The sequence below is a fragment of the Mesoplodon densirostris genome, chromosome 7 (genome assembly GCF_025265405.1).
Source record: "Mesoplodon densirostris isolate mMesDen1 chromosome 7, mMesDen1 primary haplotype, whole genome shotgun sequence".
In the NCBI taxonomy this organism is placed as follows: Eukaryota; Metazoa; Chordata; class Mammalia; order Artiodactyla; family Ziphiidae; genus Mesoplodon; species Mesoplodon densirostris.
Genome location: NC_082667.1, coordinates 40,269,032 through 40,285,358, shown reverse-complemented (window position 1 = coordinate 40,285,358; position 16,327 = coordinate 40,269,032). Strand labels below are relative to the sequence as shown.

Here is a 16,327-nt window from a genome sequence, read left to right as displayed (position 1 = left end):
GTATTTTACCACAAACAACAAAAAAAAATTTTTTAAATATTTTTAAAAACTGGTTTGTGACTCCAGGGATCACTGAGAACTCAACTTGCTTCTGTGGTATTCCTGCCCAAAGTGAATCTACTCATGAGGAAACATCAGACATATCCAACTGAGGAATATTCTTCAAAAGTAACTACCCTGGACTCTTCAAAAATGTCAGGGTCATGAAAGACAAGGCAGACAGAGAAAACATCCCAGATTACAAGAGACTAAAGAGACATGACAACTAAATGCAAAATGTAATCCTGGATTGGGATCTGGACACCACTGACCTGCCCCCAAACTGCTATGACAGACTTTGTCAAGACAACTGGCAGCATCTTAGAATTACATGATCGTACTGAATCAACATAATTCCCTGGTTTTGATAAGTGCACGGTGGTTACATATGTAATTTACTCTCAAATGGTTCAGAAAAAGTGTGTGTGTGTGTTTATGAAGAGAGAGGATAAATCAAATGTAGTAAAGTGTAGGAAAATCTCAGTGAAGGGTAAGGAATTATTTGTACTATTCTTGCAATGCTTATGTAAGATTGATATTGTTTCAACATTAAAAGTTAAAAAAAAAAGGGCTTCCCTGGTGGCGCAGTGGTTGAGAGTCCGCCTGCCGATGCAGGGGATACGGGTTCGTGCCCCGGTCTGGGAAGATCCCACATGCCGCGGAGCGGCTGGGCCCGTGAGCCATGGCCGCTGGGCCTGTGCGTCCGGAGCCTGTGCTCCGCAATGGGGGAGGCCACAACAGTGAGAGGCCCGCGTACCGCCAAAAAAAAAAAAAAAAAAAAAAAAAGTTAAAAAAAAAAAAAAGATTCCAAAGAACTAGAGAGTAGAAATAAGGCTGGTTCCACAAAATAGAGGACTTAAAAATCGGGAAGAATTTAGATTTCAATAAGAAGAAATAATAAACACAAATGATGGGGGAAAGTAAACATGCATTTGGAAGTACCAGTATGGGGCTGTAGGTGGGAGGGGGCAGTTAAGATTAAAGGATGCAGGGAGGGGAAACAGGAGGAAATGGAAGGGAAGGAAAGGACAAGGTAAAGAAAAAAAAAAAAAAAAAAAAAAGCTCGTGTTCAGGGTAAGAAATACTTCAGCACCTAAGAGTTAGAAAAGAAAGGACAGAGAATTCTCTGGCAGGAAACAGACCTTCTTTGACTGCAAATTTCTCTGCCCTCAGGGTAAAAGGAGACACATTTGTAAGAGTGCCTACTGGGCTTCCCTGGTGGCGCAGTGGTTGAGAGTCCGCCTGCTGATGCAGGGGACACGGGTTCGTGCCCCAGTCCAGGAAGATCCCACATGCGGCGGTGCGGCTGGGCCCGTTAGCCATGGCCGCTGAGCCTGTGCGTCCGGAGCCTGTGCTCTGCAACAGGAGAGGCCGCAACAGTGAGAGGCCGCAACAGTGAGAGGCCCGCATAACGCAAAAAAAAAAAAAAAAAAAAAAAAAGTGCCTACTGCTTGCCAGATCCTTTCTACGTACTAGGATACACATGAGCAAACAAAAAAGATTTTTCATTCTCATGGAGTTCACCTTCTAGTGGAGAAGATAATAAACACGTAAATAATTCAATAAATTATTTCAGATGGTGCTATAAAAAAATGAGTAATGTGATAAGAGTGTTTGGAGACATCAGGGAAGACCTCTCCAAAAAAGCTAAAACTTGAATTGAGAACTGAGAAGTCAACCCTGGCAAGATCAAGGTGCTCTGAGCAGGAAGAGGAAAACATGCAGAGGTACCAGAGTAGAACAAACATCTCTGTATGGATGAAGCACGAACCAACCAGGCAGAGTGGAAGGAGATGAAGTCTCCTGGCAGGGGCCAGATCACACTGAACCATGTAGTTTCATTTTTATTCTAGATTCAGTGGAAGGCCACTTAGAAGATTATAAGCAGCAGAGTGACATGGTCTGACATGATTTTTATAAGTTCACTTTGGCTGCTATGCTGAATACTGTAGGGGGAAAGAATGGAAGTAAAAAAAACCTAAGGGGAGCTACTGCAGTCCAGCAAAATATGACAAAAGTTTTGGACTATGTTTACAGACATGAAGGTAGAAAATAGTAGAGAGGTTCCACTTGTACACATTTGGGAATAAGAACCAAAGGACTTGCAGAAAAACTGAAGAGAACTCTGAGGAAAAGTCAAGGTTGAAGTTTGCAAGTCCCCAGAATTTATGTTTATTCCCCAGCTGTCTTTTGGGCTCGAGATGGACATTTCAACTGTCTGCTGAAATGTTTCCTTGAATGTCCTATTGGAATCTCCAACTCAAATGGTCTCAATCAGAATTCATCACCTTCCCACATAAAGAAGGATGTTATAAGGAAGTATGAAAATAAGGAAGAAATCTTCCTTATTTAAAACCTACTTCTATTGTTGGTACCACCATCCACCCAAACATAATACACTCCAGAGTCACCATCATCCCCTTCTCCCTCATCCCCACCCCCTACGACTGACTAACCAAAGTATCCAAATCCTCTCTTTGTATTATCTTCTGCATTCACTTCCTCTTTTCCATTCCATGGCACCACTTTTAAAAAGCCTCCAACTTATCTTGCCTTCATGCTGTTGCCAGAAGACTTTCTATTAAACTGGGTACGAACTCCTCAATCTGGTATTTGAAGCTCCTGATGCAGCTCAAACCACATTTCTAGTCTTTCAGCGCACTTTCTAACACGCGCCCTACCAGTGAGCCGGACAGCTGCTGTACCCCTAATGGACCAATCATCTCACCTCTGTGCCCTTCCTACTGCTTCACGGGAGGTGTCCACTCTCTTTGCTCTTCACTCATTAAAAGCCTACCATCCTTCTAAGCCCAAGTTAAATGCCACTTCATTCACCTCATCTTGCTATCCTCATCTAAATGTGATCTCTTCTACCTCCAAACTCCCAGGAAATGCTGTTTATAATCTTATGGCTCTTGCATCTGAGCATTTTTGACATTTATCATATCTCACATACTGATTTGTTTGCTGCATGTTCTTTGAAAGCAGAAACTATGACAGTCATCTTTACATTTCAAATAGAAACTACCACAGGATATGGCACTCAGTAAACACTGTAAATAGTTGTAAATTTTTACAGACTATTTGCAAAAGTAGCTCCTACTTGAATTCAGGGAATAAAGCACACAAAATCTGCTTTGGGCTTTCAGTATACTGATATTTAAGCAGGCAGTGTGAACACATGGGCCTATAAAACAAACACTCACACTTTTAAACAATCTTTAAAGGAAAAAGAGCAAGTTGAGTAAGGGAACTTGGTAGAAATTGCAAAAATGCAAACTAAACTCACATCATTTTCCTGGGCAAGTCTTAAAATTTCATCAAGTGTTACAAACGTATCATTTCCTCTGACGGCATCTTTTTCCATAAATCCCAGATGAATATCTGTTGCAACTAAGATTTTAAATGTATTTTCATCATCACTGTATTTAAGAAGAAGAAACACATCAATATAATTCATTAAAAGGATGTTCAAGCAAACTGAAACCTAAATCTATAAAATAATAGCAGTTATGACGTAAAATCATTTTTCTAGCCCTAAACTAGGTCCAAAAATTTTAAGCATTCAACAGACAATTAACGTCACAGTTTTCTTACCACTAATACAAAGCAGAACAAATGTACACACATTTTTAAAAGGTTCTGTAACCGCTTCAGAAATGGATAACCTCATTACAACCAGTTTCATAAACTATGTAACCTGTATTTGAAAGCTTGGTTGTTCTCCTGCTCTGTTCCACAGCAAAAATCCAAGAGGATTTGATCCCAGTATATAAACTTGTTACTTATCTACTTTGCACTTTCCCAGGAAAATTAGAATTAACTGGTTAATTTAAAAAGCCCTTCCCCTTACTTTATAAGTAGATTTTTATCCTAATAAACTAGTAACTTACATCCAGGCCCCTGAAGAGGTTTGCTCTCCACACAAAGTTAGTTTTTCATTAATGACTTTGGCCAAGTAACAAAACTAATTTACAAGGCCATTTAAATTTGGTAGTATTCAAAAGTACTTCCATGTGAAGCAGCAATATGATATTTATTAATTCTCTCTTAAACTTAATATAACTTTTTTTTTTTTTGCAGTACATGGGCCTCTCACTGTTGTGGCCTCTCCTGTTGCAGAGCACAGGCTCCGGACACGCAGGCTCAGCGGCCATGGCTCACGGGCCCAGCCACTCTGCGGCATGTCGGATCTTCCCAGACGGGGACACGAACCCGTGTCCCCTGAATCGGCAGGCGGACTCTCAACCACTGCGCCACCAGGGAAGCCCTTAATATAACTTTTAATTGTCTTTAAAATATTTTGGTATCCCTGATCTCATCTCAACTCCCACACGTAAATAGGTTAAGTATTGTTATCTCTGAAAAACTAGGAAGCTATATACAGAGAAATTAACTGATTTATCATGAAACAAAATGGTAGAAATGGAACTAAAACCCGGTATTAACACTCAGGCTGTTTTCACTAAACCATACGAACTTCAAAAAAATTTTTACATATATCTCCAAAATTCAAATCTTTATACATAAGAGAATTTTCCAGAAAAGATTTCTCTTCAGAAACTTCAAAATGATATGTACAGTTCTGATTGCTATACACATACAGGTAAGTCAGAATACTTTCAGATCACATTGCTACCCAGACTTCCATAGCAATTTGTAAGGTATTTTCCCTTGAGGTCTCTCACTTAAATATGAGAATTAATCTAAGAGTCATTTTTTTTAAATTTTTTTGGCTGCACCGGGTCTTCGTTGCTGTGAGCTGGCTTTCTCTACTTGCAGAGAGCAGGGACTACTCTTCGTTGCAGGGCACGGGCTTCTCATTGCGTTGGCTTCTCTTGTTGCGGAGCACGGGGTGTAGGCGCGTGGGCTTCAGTAGTTGTGGCACGTGCGCTCAGGAGTTGTGGCTCACGGGCTCTAGAGCGCAGGCTCAGTAGTTGTGGCGCACGGGCTTAGTTGCTCGGTGGCATGTGGGATCTTCCCCAACCAGGGCTCAAACCCGTGTCCCCTGAATTGGCAGACGGATTCCTAACCACTGCGCCACCACCAGGGAAGCCCTGAAAGTCATTTGTAATCTAATTATACAAATGAAGAAATGGAGACAAAGTTTAGAGGCTTGCTAACTTGTCCAAGGTTACACAATACTAATTAAGAAATTAAGGGGTCTTCCCTGGTAGTCCAGTGGTTAAGACTCTGCGCTCCCAATGCAGGGGGCCCGGCTTCAATCCCTGGTTGGGGAACTAAGACCTCACATGCCGCAACTAAGCCCGCATACCGGAACTACTAAACCCACACGCTCTAGAGCCTGCAACTAGAGAAGCCTGTGCACTGCAAGGAAGACCGGGCGCGCTGCCACGTGCAGCCTAGATAGATTAGATAGATAGATAGATACATAGATAGATAGTTAGAAAGATAGACAGATAGATAAAAAGAAATTAAAACAAGGGTGAAAGATTCCAAGTTTGAAGCTTTTTCCACATAACTTTTTCTAGTCCTTTTATTTATTTTCATTTTAGTCAGATTCATTTCCAATTTATTCAGTACTAAAGCAATTTACTTCTTTAAAAATCTGCTTTAAAAGACTTGCATTAGGACCTCCCTGGTGGCTCAGTGGTTAAGAATCCCCCTGCCAATGCAGGGGACACGGGTTTGATCCCTGGTCCGGGAAAGTCCCACATGCTGCGGAGCAACTAAACCCGTGCACCACAACTACTGAAGCCCGCGCGCCTAGAGCCCCGAGCTCTGCAACAAGAGAAGCCACCGCAATGAGAAGCCTGCACACTGCAACCCCACTCGCCGCAGGTAGAGAAAGCCCGCCACAACAATGAAGACCCAACGCAGCCAAAAATAAATTAATTAAGAAAGAAAAAGAAAAGACTTGCATTAGCTAGTAAGACTTAGTTCAGGCATATTTATAGCTTCAATAGTTTAAGACAAAACGTAAGAACATAAACTTATATAGCAATATGCCAACCTACTGCAAAACCCCAATCTATAGCTGCATATTATCTTTAGTTAATAAACATATAGCATGAATTGTTAACCATTCCAAATATTCATTTTGATGACTAACACTTGTATTCAGAGGCAAGGTCTTTATTTACTCATAATTTATTAAATAAGTTTTCTTTTATGGTGATCATAGTTGACAGACTGTAGAAACCCAAAGCAACAAAGACGACTTCGGAAGACAGGTGCTTACAGAGCATCTGCAGGATTCATTTCTATGATCAGTCCAGCTCCTCCAGGACCACTTCTCTCTCCAAGTACCCCTGGGTCCTGTGCTCAAACACGTCAGAAAACTCACTCGATTCCAAATTCTAAAACAAAATTATATTATTTACAACACATTTTTAAAAAGCAGACTGGCAATTTTGGAAGTGTCTCATTTTCAGTTAAGCACCTACTATACTTTTATTTTCAGAGCTTAAAAAACAAAACAGAAAAACATATCTCCAGTGACACTCTAGTTTCACCATTATGATTAAGCTCCTCTCCTGTTTCCCTTTCTATGCCCCATGGGAAGCTAATGCTTGTTGAATGAATGGGCAAAAAGGGTCACACCCAATAGTTCTGGTTTAGCACACGAACTCTGGATGTGCAGAAATGTTTAAGTTGCATGCATGGGCTACTCTGGAGCATGAGGCGACCCCGTATTTCCTGCTTAAACACAAAAAATTTTTTAAAGGAATGGGCTTGTTTTGAAAAGATAGGGGGTCCACGTTTAAAGCTAGTGTAAATAAGCAGAAACACGTGGTTTAAGGAAAATGGCCAGGATCTTTGGGGAGGAGGGGCTGCCACCGCGGAACGACCCCTCCCACGTCCGGATTCCTGGTTCGGTGGGGATTCTAAGCTTCAGCAGCCCCGCACCACCGGACCCTCAGAAACCAGAACGCGGAAACCTCCCAGGCTCCTCCCGAGCCTACTCGGCCCAGAGTCAATCCTCTCTGGGCTTCCGCCCGCGATCCTGCAGATACAGAAAGCGACTCCTAAACTACCCCACATCAGGACTCTCCAAAGCCCCACCCTGGAACCCGAGGCTGTCTTTTACCCGGGAAGGAGGGAGATTCGTGAGAAGAAAAGCAACACCACCGCCTGAGAAGATGCTTGGCCATAAACCTGAATTAAGCGGGAGAGAAAAAGCACCTCCTTCTCTCGCGATACCTCATAAATGACGTAGGCGCTTCGACTCCTCTCATTGGCTGCTGACTGCCGTAAGGTAGCAGGAAAAGTTGCAGCGAGGACCCGCCCTCATACAGGAGCCAATCCTGAGTAGCCCGGGGGACGAACCCCGGAAGCGAGCTTTCCGGCGGCGATTTTCCCCTTTCTAAGGTGGGTAGGTCTTTCTCGTCCGGGGCCACGCTTCCTGGTCGCCTGGCGCCACCTAAGAACTCCTGGGCCCAAAGGGGCGGGTCCCCTGTCGACCCCTGCCGAGCCCTGCAAATCGGGCCGCGTCGTGGGTCCTAAGTAGGGCTGGAGCGGCTTCTTCGCTCGTAGGAGTTCGGAAGGCCGCAGACGCGACTCCTGGGCCTGTGAAGTGACCAGTGGTGCTGGAGGGCCGGGACTGGTGGTCTTCTCCCTCACCTCCACTCCCCAGAGATTGAGCATTCGGACTCCAGTTTACAAGCCTTTCCCTGCGTTCCCTTATTGTCTGCCTGGATCCCGGGTTCAGCACATCTGCATTGCTTTGTGCTGACAGCAGTAAAATAGAGTACATTAAAAAACAATGTGAAACTTCTGAATTAGAAAATTTGGGCTTTTAGTTCCATGGAAAGTTGTTTTAATCTGTCTGAACCTCAGCGCCTTCACTTGTAAAATGGGGTTTACGGCCCCACCTGTCACTGAGTTGTTAAGAGTTAACATAGTTTAGATCTCTTATGGAATGTGATCTTTAAAAAACATACCCTAGTTCTTGGTGGAGTATCATCAAGTAGGTATCTTGATCGGCTCTTTAAGTCCTGAATCAGGGAGATGCACCTGGGGTTGACTTTTTAAATTAAATCCATTAAGAAATTTTTATATGTAATTTATTTTACCTGGAACAGTAAATTTAAATTATAAAAAGTTTTTATGAAAAGGAAAGGGGGGTATAAGATCTGTGCTATAATGTTACTGTGGTTGATACAAATGACAAGTGAACTATACAGTAAGGTATTTAATAAAGTGTTTAATGAGTAGATTTGTGATCACTTTTGTATTGCAAGGTTCAGAGAACAGTTTGAGGAAAGTGAAAATATTAGAACATAAAGCCTTTCTGATAACGTCTTTCGATTGACTCTGGAAAGTTGGACAGTCTTTGGAAATCCTTTAGTACAGTCCTTTCATTGTGCAACAAAGTAACAGGTCCAGAGAAGGTATTGGTCATGCGTGATAAATTTAAACTTGACTTTAATGCTCTTGGCAGTAGTAATAAAATCTGATGATGCATTAGGATTGTATCAATTAAAGCTCCTGAAAATTAGGTAGAAATAAATCAGTATCTTAGGGGTACACGACTAACTCTCAGATTTCTCAGAATCCATTCCAAGCAAAATCAAGTGACAGGGCTTTAATTCTGTTTAATTCTACAAATATTTCTTAATGTTTGCTATATATAAGTGGGACATAAATGTAAGTTAAATATAGTCCCTATCCTTAAGCTTACAATCTTTTAAGAGACTAAAACAAGAACAAAATTAGTGGTGAAATAAAACAGTATGTAGCACACAAAAAAGTAGAAGCTAGAGAGAGATCTAATTTGGAGGCTCAAGACTTAATGAAGGAGGCAACATCTGAGAAGAGTCATGAAAGACTGATAAGATTTCGACAAATATAGTTGGGAAGCTGAGAAATATTTTTTAAATATCATTCTCATTTTGTTTAATTGGTTAAAGTTTAATATGCTGCATAACTCTTTAAGCTGATATTGGTTTATAAATTGTTACGGCAGCCTAGCAGAATAAATATCATTTCCTTCAGGAAGCCTTCTCTACTCCCTGAGGACTGGGTTAATTATGACCTTCCTGTATATTCATCATATCTAGATATGGACTTATCATAGCACTTAAACACTGTCTTTGCCATTCTCCCTGACGAGACATGAAGCTTCTTGAGGTTAAGACGTGGATCTTGTTCATTATTGAATCCCAGTACCCAGAGACTGGCACATACCAGGCATTCTATTCATCTTTGTTGAATGAAGGAGTAAATGACAGCCAAAGTTCTGTTTCAAAACAAGAAGCCAACTATAAGAACTATAGCCAAGAAGCCAACAAGAAGAACTATAGATGTCTGTCAATGAATAGGACTAATTTTTAAAGCAGTGAATTTTCCTAAGCCTGAAATTGTTAAAGTAGAAATAGGTTGATTATTACAGATGTCATGATAAAGATATCTGCATTGATGAGAGATTGGGACACATGTCCTTTGGGGGCTATTCCATCTCTAAGAATCTCTGATTCTTGTAAGTAGTTTTTTTAGGAACTAAAAATTTTTGCTCCTGCTTTATAGCTTCTGTGTGTCTAGTCTATAAAAATCGTGAATGTGCTTATCTTTATTAGTTATAATTTAAAAGCTTCAAGCATTAATCACTGTTAGCATAAAACAATATAGTATGTGAACCAATAGATTCAAAATAGTGTTATAACCACTGACTTAGTAGAAAAACAATATTAAAAATAAAGATGGGCCTCCCTGGTGGTGCAGTGGTTGAGAGTCCGCCTGCCGATGCAGGGGATACGGGTTCGTGCCCCGGTCTGGGAGGATCCCATATGCCGCGGAGCGGCTGGGCCCATGAGCCATGGCCGCTGGGCCTGCGCATCCGGAGCCTGTGCTCCGCAACGGGAGAGGCCACAACAGTGAGAGGCCCACATAACGCAAAAAGGAAAAATAAAAATAAAAAAAATAAAAAAAATAAAGATAACTGAAATCTATCAGTTCCAATTTTTAATGAATGTGAAGGGTATTAATAAACACCAAAAAAGTTTAGACAGGGTTTATTTGTGTATATTTGCAAGACTTATCTATGCTATTGATAAAGCCTCAATAAGAAATTTGCTCCTAATTTTTGTGTTTGTGTTTCAGATCTTGATGCATAAAATAAAGCAGACGTAATTCATCTCTGGAAAGATTATTTATACTCTGGCATTTGAAATGCTTTGTATTTAGAATAGTAGTAGAAATGGAAAAAGAGAAAGTAAATGATGATGGAAAACCAGACCCAGAGAACTCCTTGGACTTTTCTGAACACTTTAACCAACTTGAATTATTAGAAACACATGGACACCTTATTCCCACTGGCACCCAAAGTCTCTGGGTAGGGAATTCTGATGAAGATGAAGAGCAAGATGAAAAAACTGAAGAGTGGTATCAATTGCAAGAAAAAAAAATGGAAAAAGATCCAAGCAAATTGCTTCTTTGGGCTGCTGAAAAAAATCGGGTAAAAAAAAAAAAAAAAAAGAACAGTTAAAGAGGAAACCTTAATTTAGTAGGAAAAGCATTAGATTGGAAGCCAGAAGACCTGTCCTGAATCTTGCTTTAGTCTGTAACTTTGGGCAAATCCTACTGTTTCTGAACCTCTATTTTCTTATCTGTAAAAATGGCCACCGTAATACCTGCCTCTTTCATACAGGGTTTTATACAGAGGCAATGTACGTGAAAACACATAATAAGCTACAAAGTGTCACATGGGTATTTTGGGGATCTTTAAGAATAATTAACTATAAAGAGAGCAAGCAGTCATCTATATCTTTAAATCATTTATATTAAGTCAGGATCATCCTAAAGACAAGTATTTAGTAAAGAGAGGATGGGAATTAACATTTATTAAATACCAACTATACCATGTGCCTTACTACATTATTGATTTAATCCTTATATATCCCTATAAGATATGTCATATTCTTCCCTTTTACAGATTAAGAAGTTGAGATTCAGGAACATTAATTTGCCCAGGATCGTCCAAGTAGGATGACCCTGCTTAACAGCCAAAATCTGTTCTTCCCACTTAGCCATTTGTATCTTGTTTTACTAAGTTCCCCCATGTCTGTGTTAATAAACTAATAACTTAAATGGTCTTATATTTTTGGATAACTTTTTAAGCCAAGAGCAGACTGCATCCCACCAGAGGTCCTCAGACCAAACTGAAAATCACTTCCTGAAAACATGTATCTGAGGAGGTTTTAGTTAGAAGGAATTGCGCTCCTTAATCTCGACTTCCTTGTTACCATTGTATTCTACTGTTAAAAGAAGTTGTTTTTTTTTTAAATTAGAGTGTAGTTGATTTACAACGTTGTGTTGGTTTCAGATGTACAGCAAAGTGATTCAGTTATACATATACATATACTCATTCTTTTTTAGATTCTTTTCTCATTTAGGTTATCACAGAATATTGAGTAGAGTTCCCTGTGCTATACAGTAGGTATTTTTTAAAGTTTTATACAGTATGTATATTGGTGTGGTAATCCTACTACAGAAAGACCAGTCTGTTCCATTACTATGTTTCCTTCACAGATGAGATATAAAATATTAATACAATTCTAGCCTGTATTATTCATCTAGGACTATAGCTTTTATACAATAAGCCTTCATTGGACCAGGAATAAATGTATGGTTTGGTATTCAGAGAATCATGTTCTTAGAATCAACAGTTTATAGTTAACACTGACTTGTTCATTGTTAAATCAGTTCCCCCCTAAAAAAAATATTATTTTTTATTTTACAGTCATCTGCTAACAAAGAAGTTTTTATTTAACTTAATTAAATCTAACACCACTAGACGGTTTAATTTTCTTTGCTTATTGTTTCATTTCGAGTTGGATCTGTAAAAGATCTATTTTCTTCTCAGCTGACCACAGTGCGAAGACTGCTTTCAGAAAAGGCCACCCACGTGAACACTCGAGATGAAGATGGGTACACCCCGCTCCATCGAGCAGCCTACAGCGGACACTTAGACGTGGTCCGGGAGCTGATCGCACACGGGGCAGATGTTCATGCGGTGACTGTGGATGGCTGGACACCCCTGCACAGTGCCTGTAAGTGGAATAACACCAGAGTGGCTTCTTTCTTACTGCAGCATGATGCAGATATCAACGCCCAAACAAAAGGCCTCTTGACCCCCTTACATCTTGCTGCTGGGAACAGAGACAGCAAAGATACCCTTGAACTCCTCCTGATGAACCGCTACATAAAAGCAGGTCTGAAGAACAACCTGGAGGAAACTGCATTTGACATCGCCAGGAGGACAAGCATCTACCACTACCTCTTTGAAATTGTGGAAGGCTGCACAAATTCTTCACCTCAGTCTTAATGGTTCTAATAATTTTCTTAAGTTTCTAAGTCCCAGTGCCTCCTTTGTGTGAGATGTGAAATGTCCCCATCATACAAAGTTGACATCAAAAGTCTTAGGACAGTAATTCAGTGGTACTCACGATAATATCCTTCCAAGTGAATTGCCTGACCTTGATGTCAAAGTGTATTTGAAAGTTGATTGGATATATCTTTAATGATTTCCGTGGTGTTTGTGATTTTTATCAAATCATTTTAACTTACCTATACTGAAAAACTTGCCACAAGTTGTACAGAAAACTAATGATATTTTTGGTGCTGATCCAAGAGAAATGTATTTTTAAATATTCCCCCATCCTAGATCTTTGTGCAGTATTTAGTATATTAATGTGTATTTTTATAAGGTCAGGTAACTCAGAATTTCGTTTAAAAGTCTTAATATACTGGTGCAGTTCAGCTGTCTTCTCTGCATCACCATAGCCATTTGCTTTCATTGTAAACCGTAAGAATGAACATATTAGTGTCTTGAATCTTCGTAAATTAAAAAAAAATCAAGACACCTAGATCTTTGTTTTCTAGAACCTAGGCCATTTTCAGGAAGTAGCTAGGTGTTTAATCCACGAATTTTATATACTGCCCCCTCCCACAATCCACACAATCCTGTGGACCATCCTACCTCACCCTGGTCAACCTGCATATTCCTTATGCTGCTGGTGAGTCAACACGACCCTTCAGACACACGCACAACTATACCTTGGTTCAGATCATAACGTATCTGCTCTCCAGCTAGTTTTATCTCCCTGGTCCTGCTGAGCTGGGCACTGCTCATCTAGTCTCTCAAGTTCACAGGAAGTGTTCTTTTCCAGGGTCCTCATTTTATACAAGCCACACAAAGGCAAAGTGACAGGGAAAAGGAATTCTAAGAATGAGGGGATGATGATTATATTGGGGTGAGAACCGCAAAGTGGCTCAGGCCTTTTTTAAAAGCCACATTGTGGATAGTGACAAAAGCATAAATATAAATATTCCAAAAAAAATAAAAGTTTTGAACAACCAAAAAAAAGAATGAATTCTTTTTTTACCTGTATATCTTCCTTGGATCCATAACATGTTTATTCATCCAGCATACGTTTATTTATCATGTACTCTCTCCATCTCTCCAGTAGCAGTTTCCCATTGACTACATAACCCCTCTGTGACTAAAACAAAGGAGTTTTCTCTTAACTTCTTCACACCAGAACTAACACACTGAGCAAAGGGAACTAAACCAATGGCCCTTTTCTTCGGTTATATTTTTAAAATTTCCACCAAGGTTTGTCTCTTTTGACGTAGCCCATGTGACCCAGTCATCTTAGACTAAGTAATAATGTTATTTAATCAGATATGTATGGCAATTTTTAGGTTAGAACAAAATTGGATCATCTCAGAAAAGTTAGAGATAACATATGAACTGAATCTTTGTGACAAACAGTATCTTAAGACTTAGGAGTGCTTCAGTTATTTTGTGATCTCTGGCTAGGAGATGCCTCCATTTCAGAGTATCAGTATCAATATCTTCGATATCAGGGTTTTGGCAGAAAGTGAGAGGTTGCTTTCTGTTTAATCTGCCCTAATTTAGTGATACCAAATGACAAGGTACAGCTGGTAGACAGTGACGGTAGAATAAGACCCCCACTACCCCCTTAGACTGCTAAACGAGGCTGCCTAGTTATCTGGAAATCACAGAGCCCATGGCTTCTTTCTTACTTGGGAATGAATTGCATCCATGATTTTATGTAAGTTTTCCCTTTGAGTATGGCCCCAAAGGAGCTGCTTTGTTTCTAAGAAGCTGAGATGTGACCTCTCCCTTTTTTTCAGGCTTCAACCCTCAGCCAGTGCTTGGGAGCAAATTCTCCATATTAGAGAAATCCCTTCCATCCCTGAGGGCAGAATTTGTATTGTTTGCTTCCTTTATACTTTCCTTAGTGTTTTTTTAAATTTCATTTTTTAATAATTTTTTTCTTTTTTAATCGAAGTGTAGTTGACATACAATTTTATATGTTTCAGGTGTATAACAGAGCTATTTGATACTCTCCTTAATACTTAGTAGACTCCTCTGTCCACAGAAGACATGCACTAATCATGCTTTTGACTACTCAGTGGACCCTTGAACAACACTGGTTTGAACTGCATGGGTACACTTAAAGGCAATACTACACAACCCATACAGTTGGTTCTGCAAATGCGGAACCACAGATACGGGGGCTGATGATAAAGTTTGGTTTTTGCACAGAGGGTCAGCATCCCTAACCTTTGTGTTTAAGGGTCAATGGTATTACTTACCTGTGTTTTCCAGTTTTCTTTAAGAAGGCTGAATAGCTACGTTTGCAAACAAAATTTCCTCTAGTCTTGAGTTAGTCCAAAGACTTTTTAAAAACATAAAATCCATGTTTTTCATAACTAAAGTTTAACTGTGATTAACTTATATGCTTGAGGAAGAGGTGACTTTTTGTCATTGTTCAAGGGACATATAATCCATAGGCCCACAGTGAAGTTAGCTGGCTTTGCTTTTATATATCTTAAATATGCTTCTCCAGGGAGCTTTCTGGCTCACAACCTAACACACTGATGGGACTTCTTAGCGTTTTTATACTATAGATGTGACAGCATCCGTTTATTTCTGTTCATTGGCATCTATTATTGCATCCACCACTATGCTGGAAAATCATGACCAAAAGAGGTCCAGAGAAGTAACACTTGCTCTGAGACTTATGTCCCAAACCAAAATGAAACCTCTGTATCAATTCTCCGTTCCTGATGAATACATACGCCATCTTCACCCTACCTGGAATAGCTCTAGGAATGTATGAGCTGCTTTGGCTCTGAGAGGTACCAGCCGTGATGGATGGCATCGTTGATGGCTTTACTGTAATTAGTTACCGTGGGATGCTCTGGTCCCTCCGTAGGATTACCAGATGACCATTCAACTTGTGCAATATGAAGGGCATTCTCTAAAGGGAATTTAAAATCTATGTTTACTAAGTTCCAAAGGCAGTAAACTAAGAAAGATTGAATTAGCCTATTAATGTTCTAAATTCCTGAAAATTTCCCTTTGAAATCCTACAATTTCACTTCTGGGAACCTAAGTGGAAATTATCTAAATCAGTGCTGTCACATAGAAACAGAATGTGAGCCGCATATGTAATGTCGAGTTTGTTTCTAGTAGCCACATTAAAATGAAAACAGATGAAATTAATTTTAATAATACATATTATTTAATACACCCAAAATATTCCAACATGACAAATATTTTAAAAATTGAGAGATTTCACTTTTTTTTGTAGTAAGTCCTCAAAATCATGTGTATTTTACAGCACATCTCATTCAGACTAGCCCCATTTGACTAGTGGCTACTCTGTTGAACAGTGCAGGTCTAGATGCCTGAAATACTCCCTGGAGGAAAACCAGAATGGTTAAGAGGAGGAGCAGGGAACTTTGAGGCAGATAAATCTGGGTGCAAATCATGATTGCCACTTATGTGTGCCTTTTGGTAACTAACTTCAGTTTTCTCACATGTAAGATGGAGATAGTATCTATCTTCTTACAATTTTGTAAGGAATAAATGAGATGTAATGTGGATAGGCTACCTATCCACATTACATCTCAGGTACTCAAAAAATTCAGGTACTGAAAAAAATGCTATTGAGTGGTTCCTTTCTCCAGCATTTCAAGCAGAAATGCCCTTCTTATTTTAGGTATTTGGATCCTTGAAGATCCCAAAGCTCTCCCTTTATATTCCTATAGTCCTCTCTCATGACTTTTTAGTAAAATATGCAGCAAGGAGCTTCTTTGAAGAATCCAAACACCTCCACTCCTAGAAAAAATGCCTACCCATCTTCAAAGGCCTTGTGAGGTGTCAAAGGTCTCCAACAGAAGAAAAATTCAAGGAATAAGCAAAATAAAGAAAAAGAATTTCAGCAGATAATTACAAGGACTTGAAGAAATGAGATTCTGAGAGAAAATATATTTCCATTGTGAACCCAGG

General features: G+C 39.8%; 2 protein-coding genes across 4 annotated transcripts in view; one reads left to right on the top strand and one right to left on the bottom strand.

Annotated features, from left to right (window-relative positions):
- MRE11 (MRE11 homolog, double strand break repair nuclease) overlaps positions 1-7,184 on the bottom strand; it is a 73,496-nt gene extending 66,312 nt beyond the window's left edge. For all 3 annotated transcript variants that reach the window (XM_060104705.1, XM_060104704.1, XM_060104706.1), the window contains exons 1-3: positions 7,091-7,184; positions 6,242-6,359; positions 3,329-3,461 (exon numbers count right to left, since the gene is read on the bottom strand). In XM_060104705.1, the coding sequence (XP_059960688.1) occupies positions 3,329-3,461; positions 6,242-6,261 (153 nt within the window). In that variant the 5' untranslated portion in view covers positions 6,262-6,359; positions 7,091-7,184. The remainder of the gene's footprint in view (positions 1-3,328; positions 3,462-6,241; positions 6,360-7,090) is intronic.
- A 122-nt stretch (positions 7,185-7,306) lies between these two features.
- On the top strand, positions 7,307-13,349 carry ANKRD49 (ankyrin repeat domain 49). Its single transcript, XM_060104313.1, has 3 exons — positions 7,307-7,371; positions 10,102-10,456; positions 11,864-13,349. The coding sequence occupies exons 2-3, from the start codon at positions 10,199-10,201 to the stop codon at positions 12,323-12,325; spliced, it is 720 nt and encodes a 239-aa protein (XP_059960296.1). The 5' UTR covers positions 7,307-7,371; positions 10,102-10,198; the 3' UTR covers positions 12,326-13,349.
- Positions 13,350-16,327: the final 2,978 nt, after the last annotated feature.

Coding starts and splice junctions, on each gene's coding strand:
- ANKRD49 (XM_060104313.1), top strand. CDS start 10,199: ATGGAAAAAGAGAAAGTAAATGATGATGGAAAACCAGACCCAGAGAAC. Junction 10,457..11,863: donor GGGCTGCTGAAAAAAATCGG/GTAAAAAAAAAA, acceptor TTTTCTTCTCAG/CTGACCACAGTGCGAAGACT.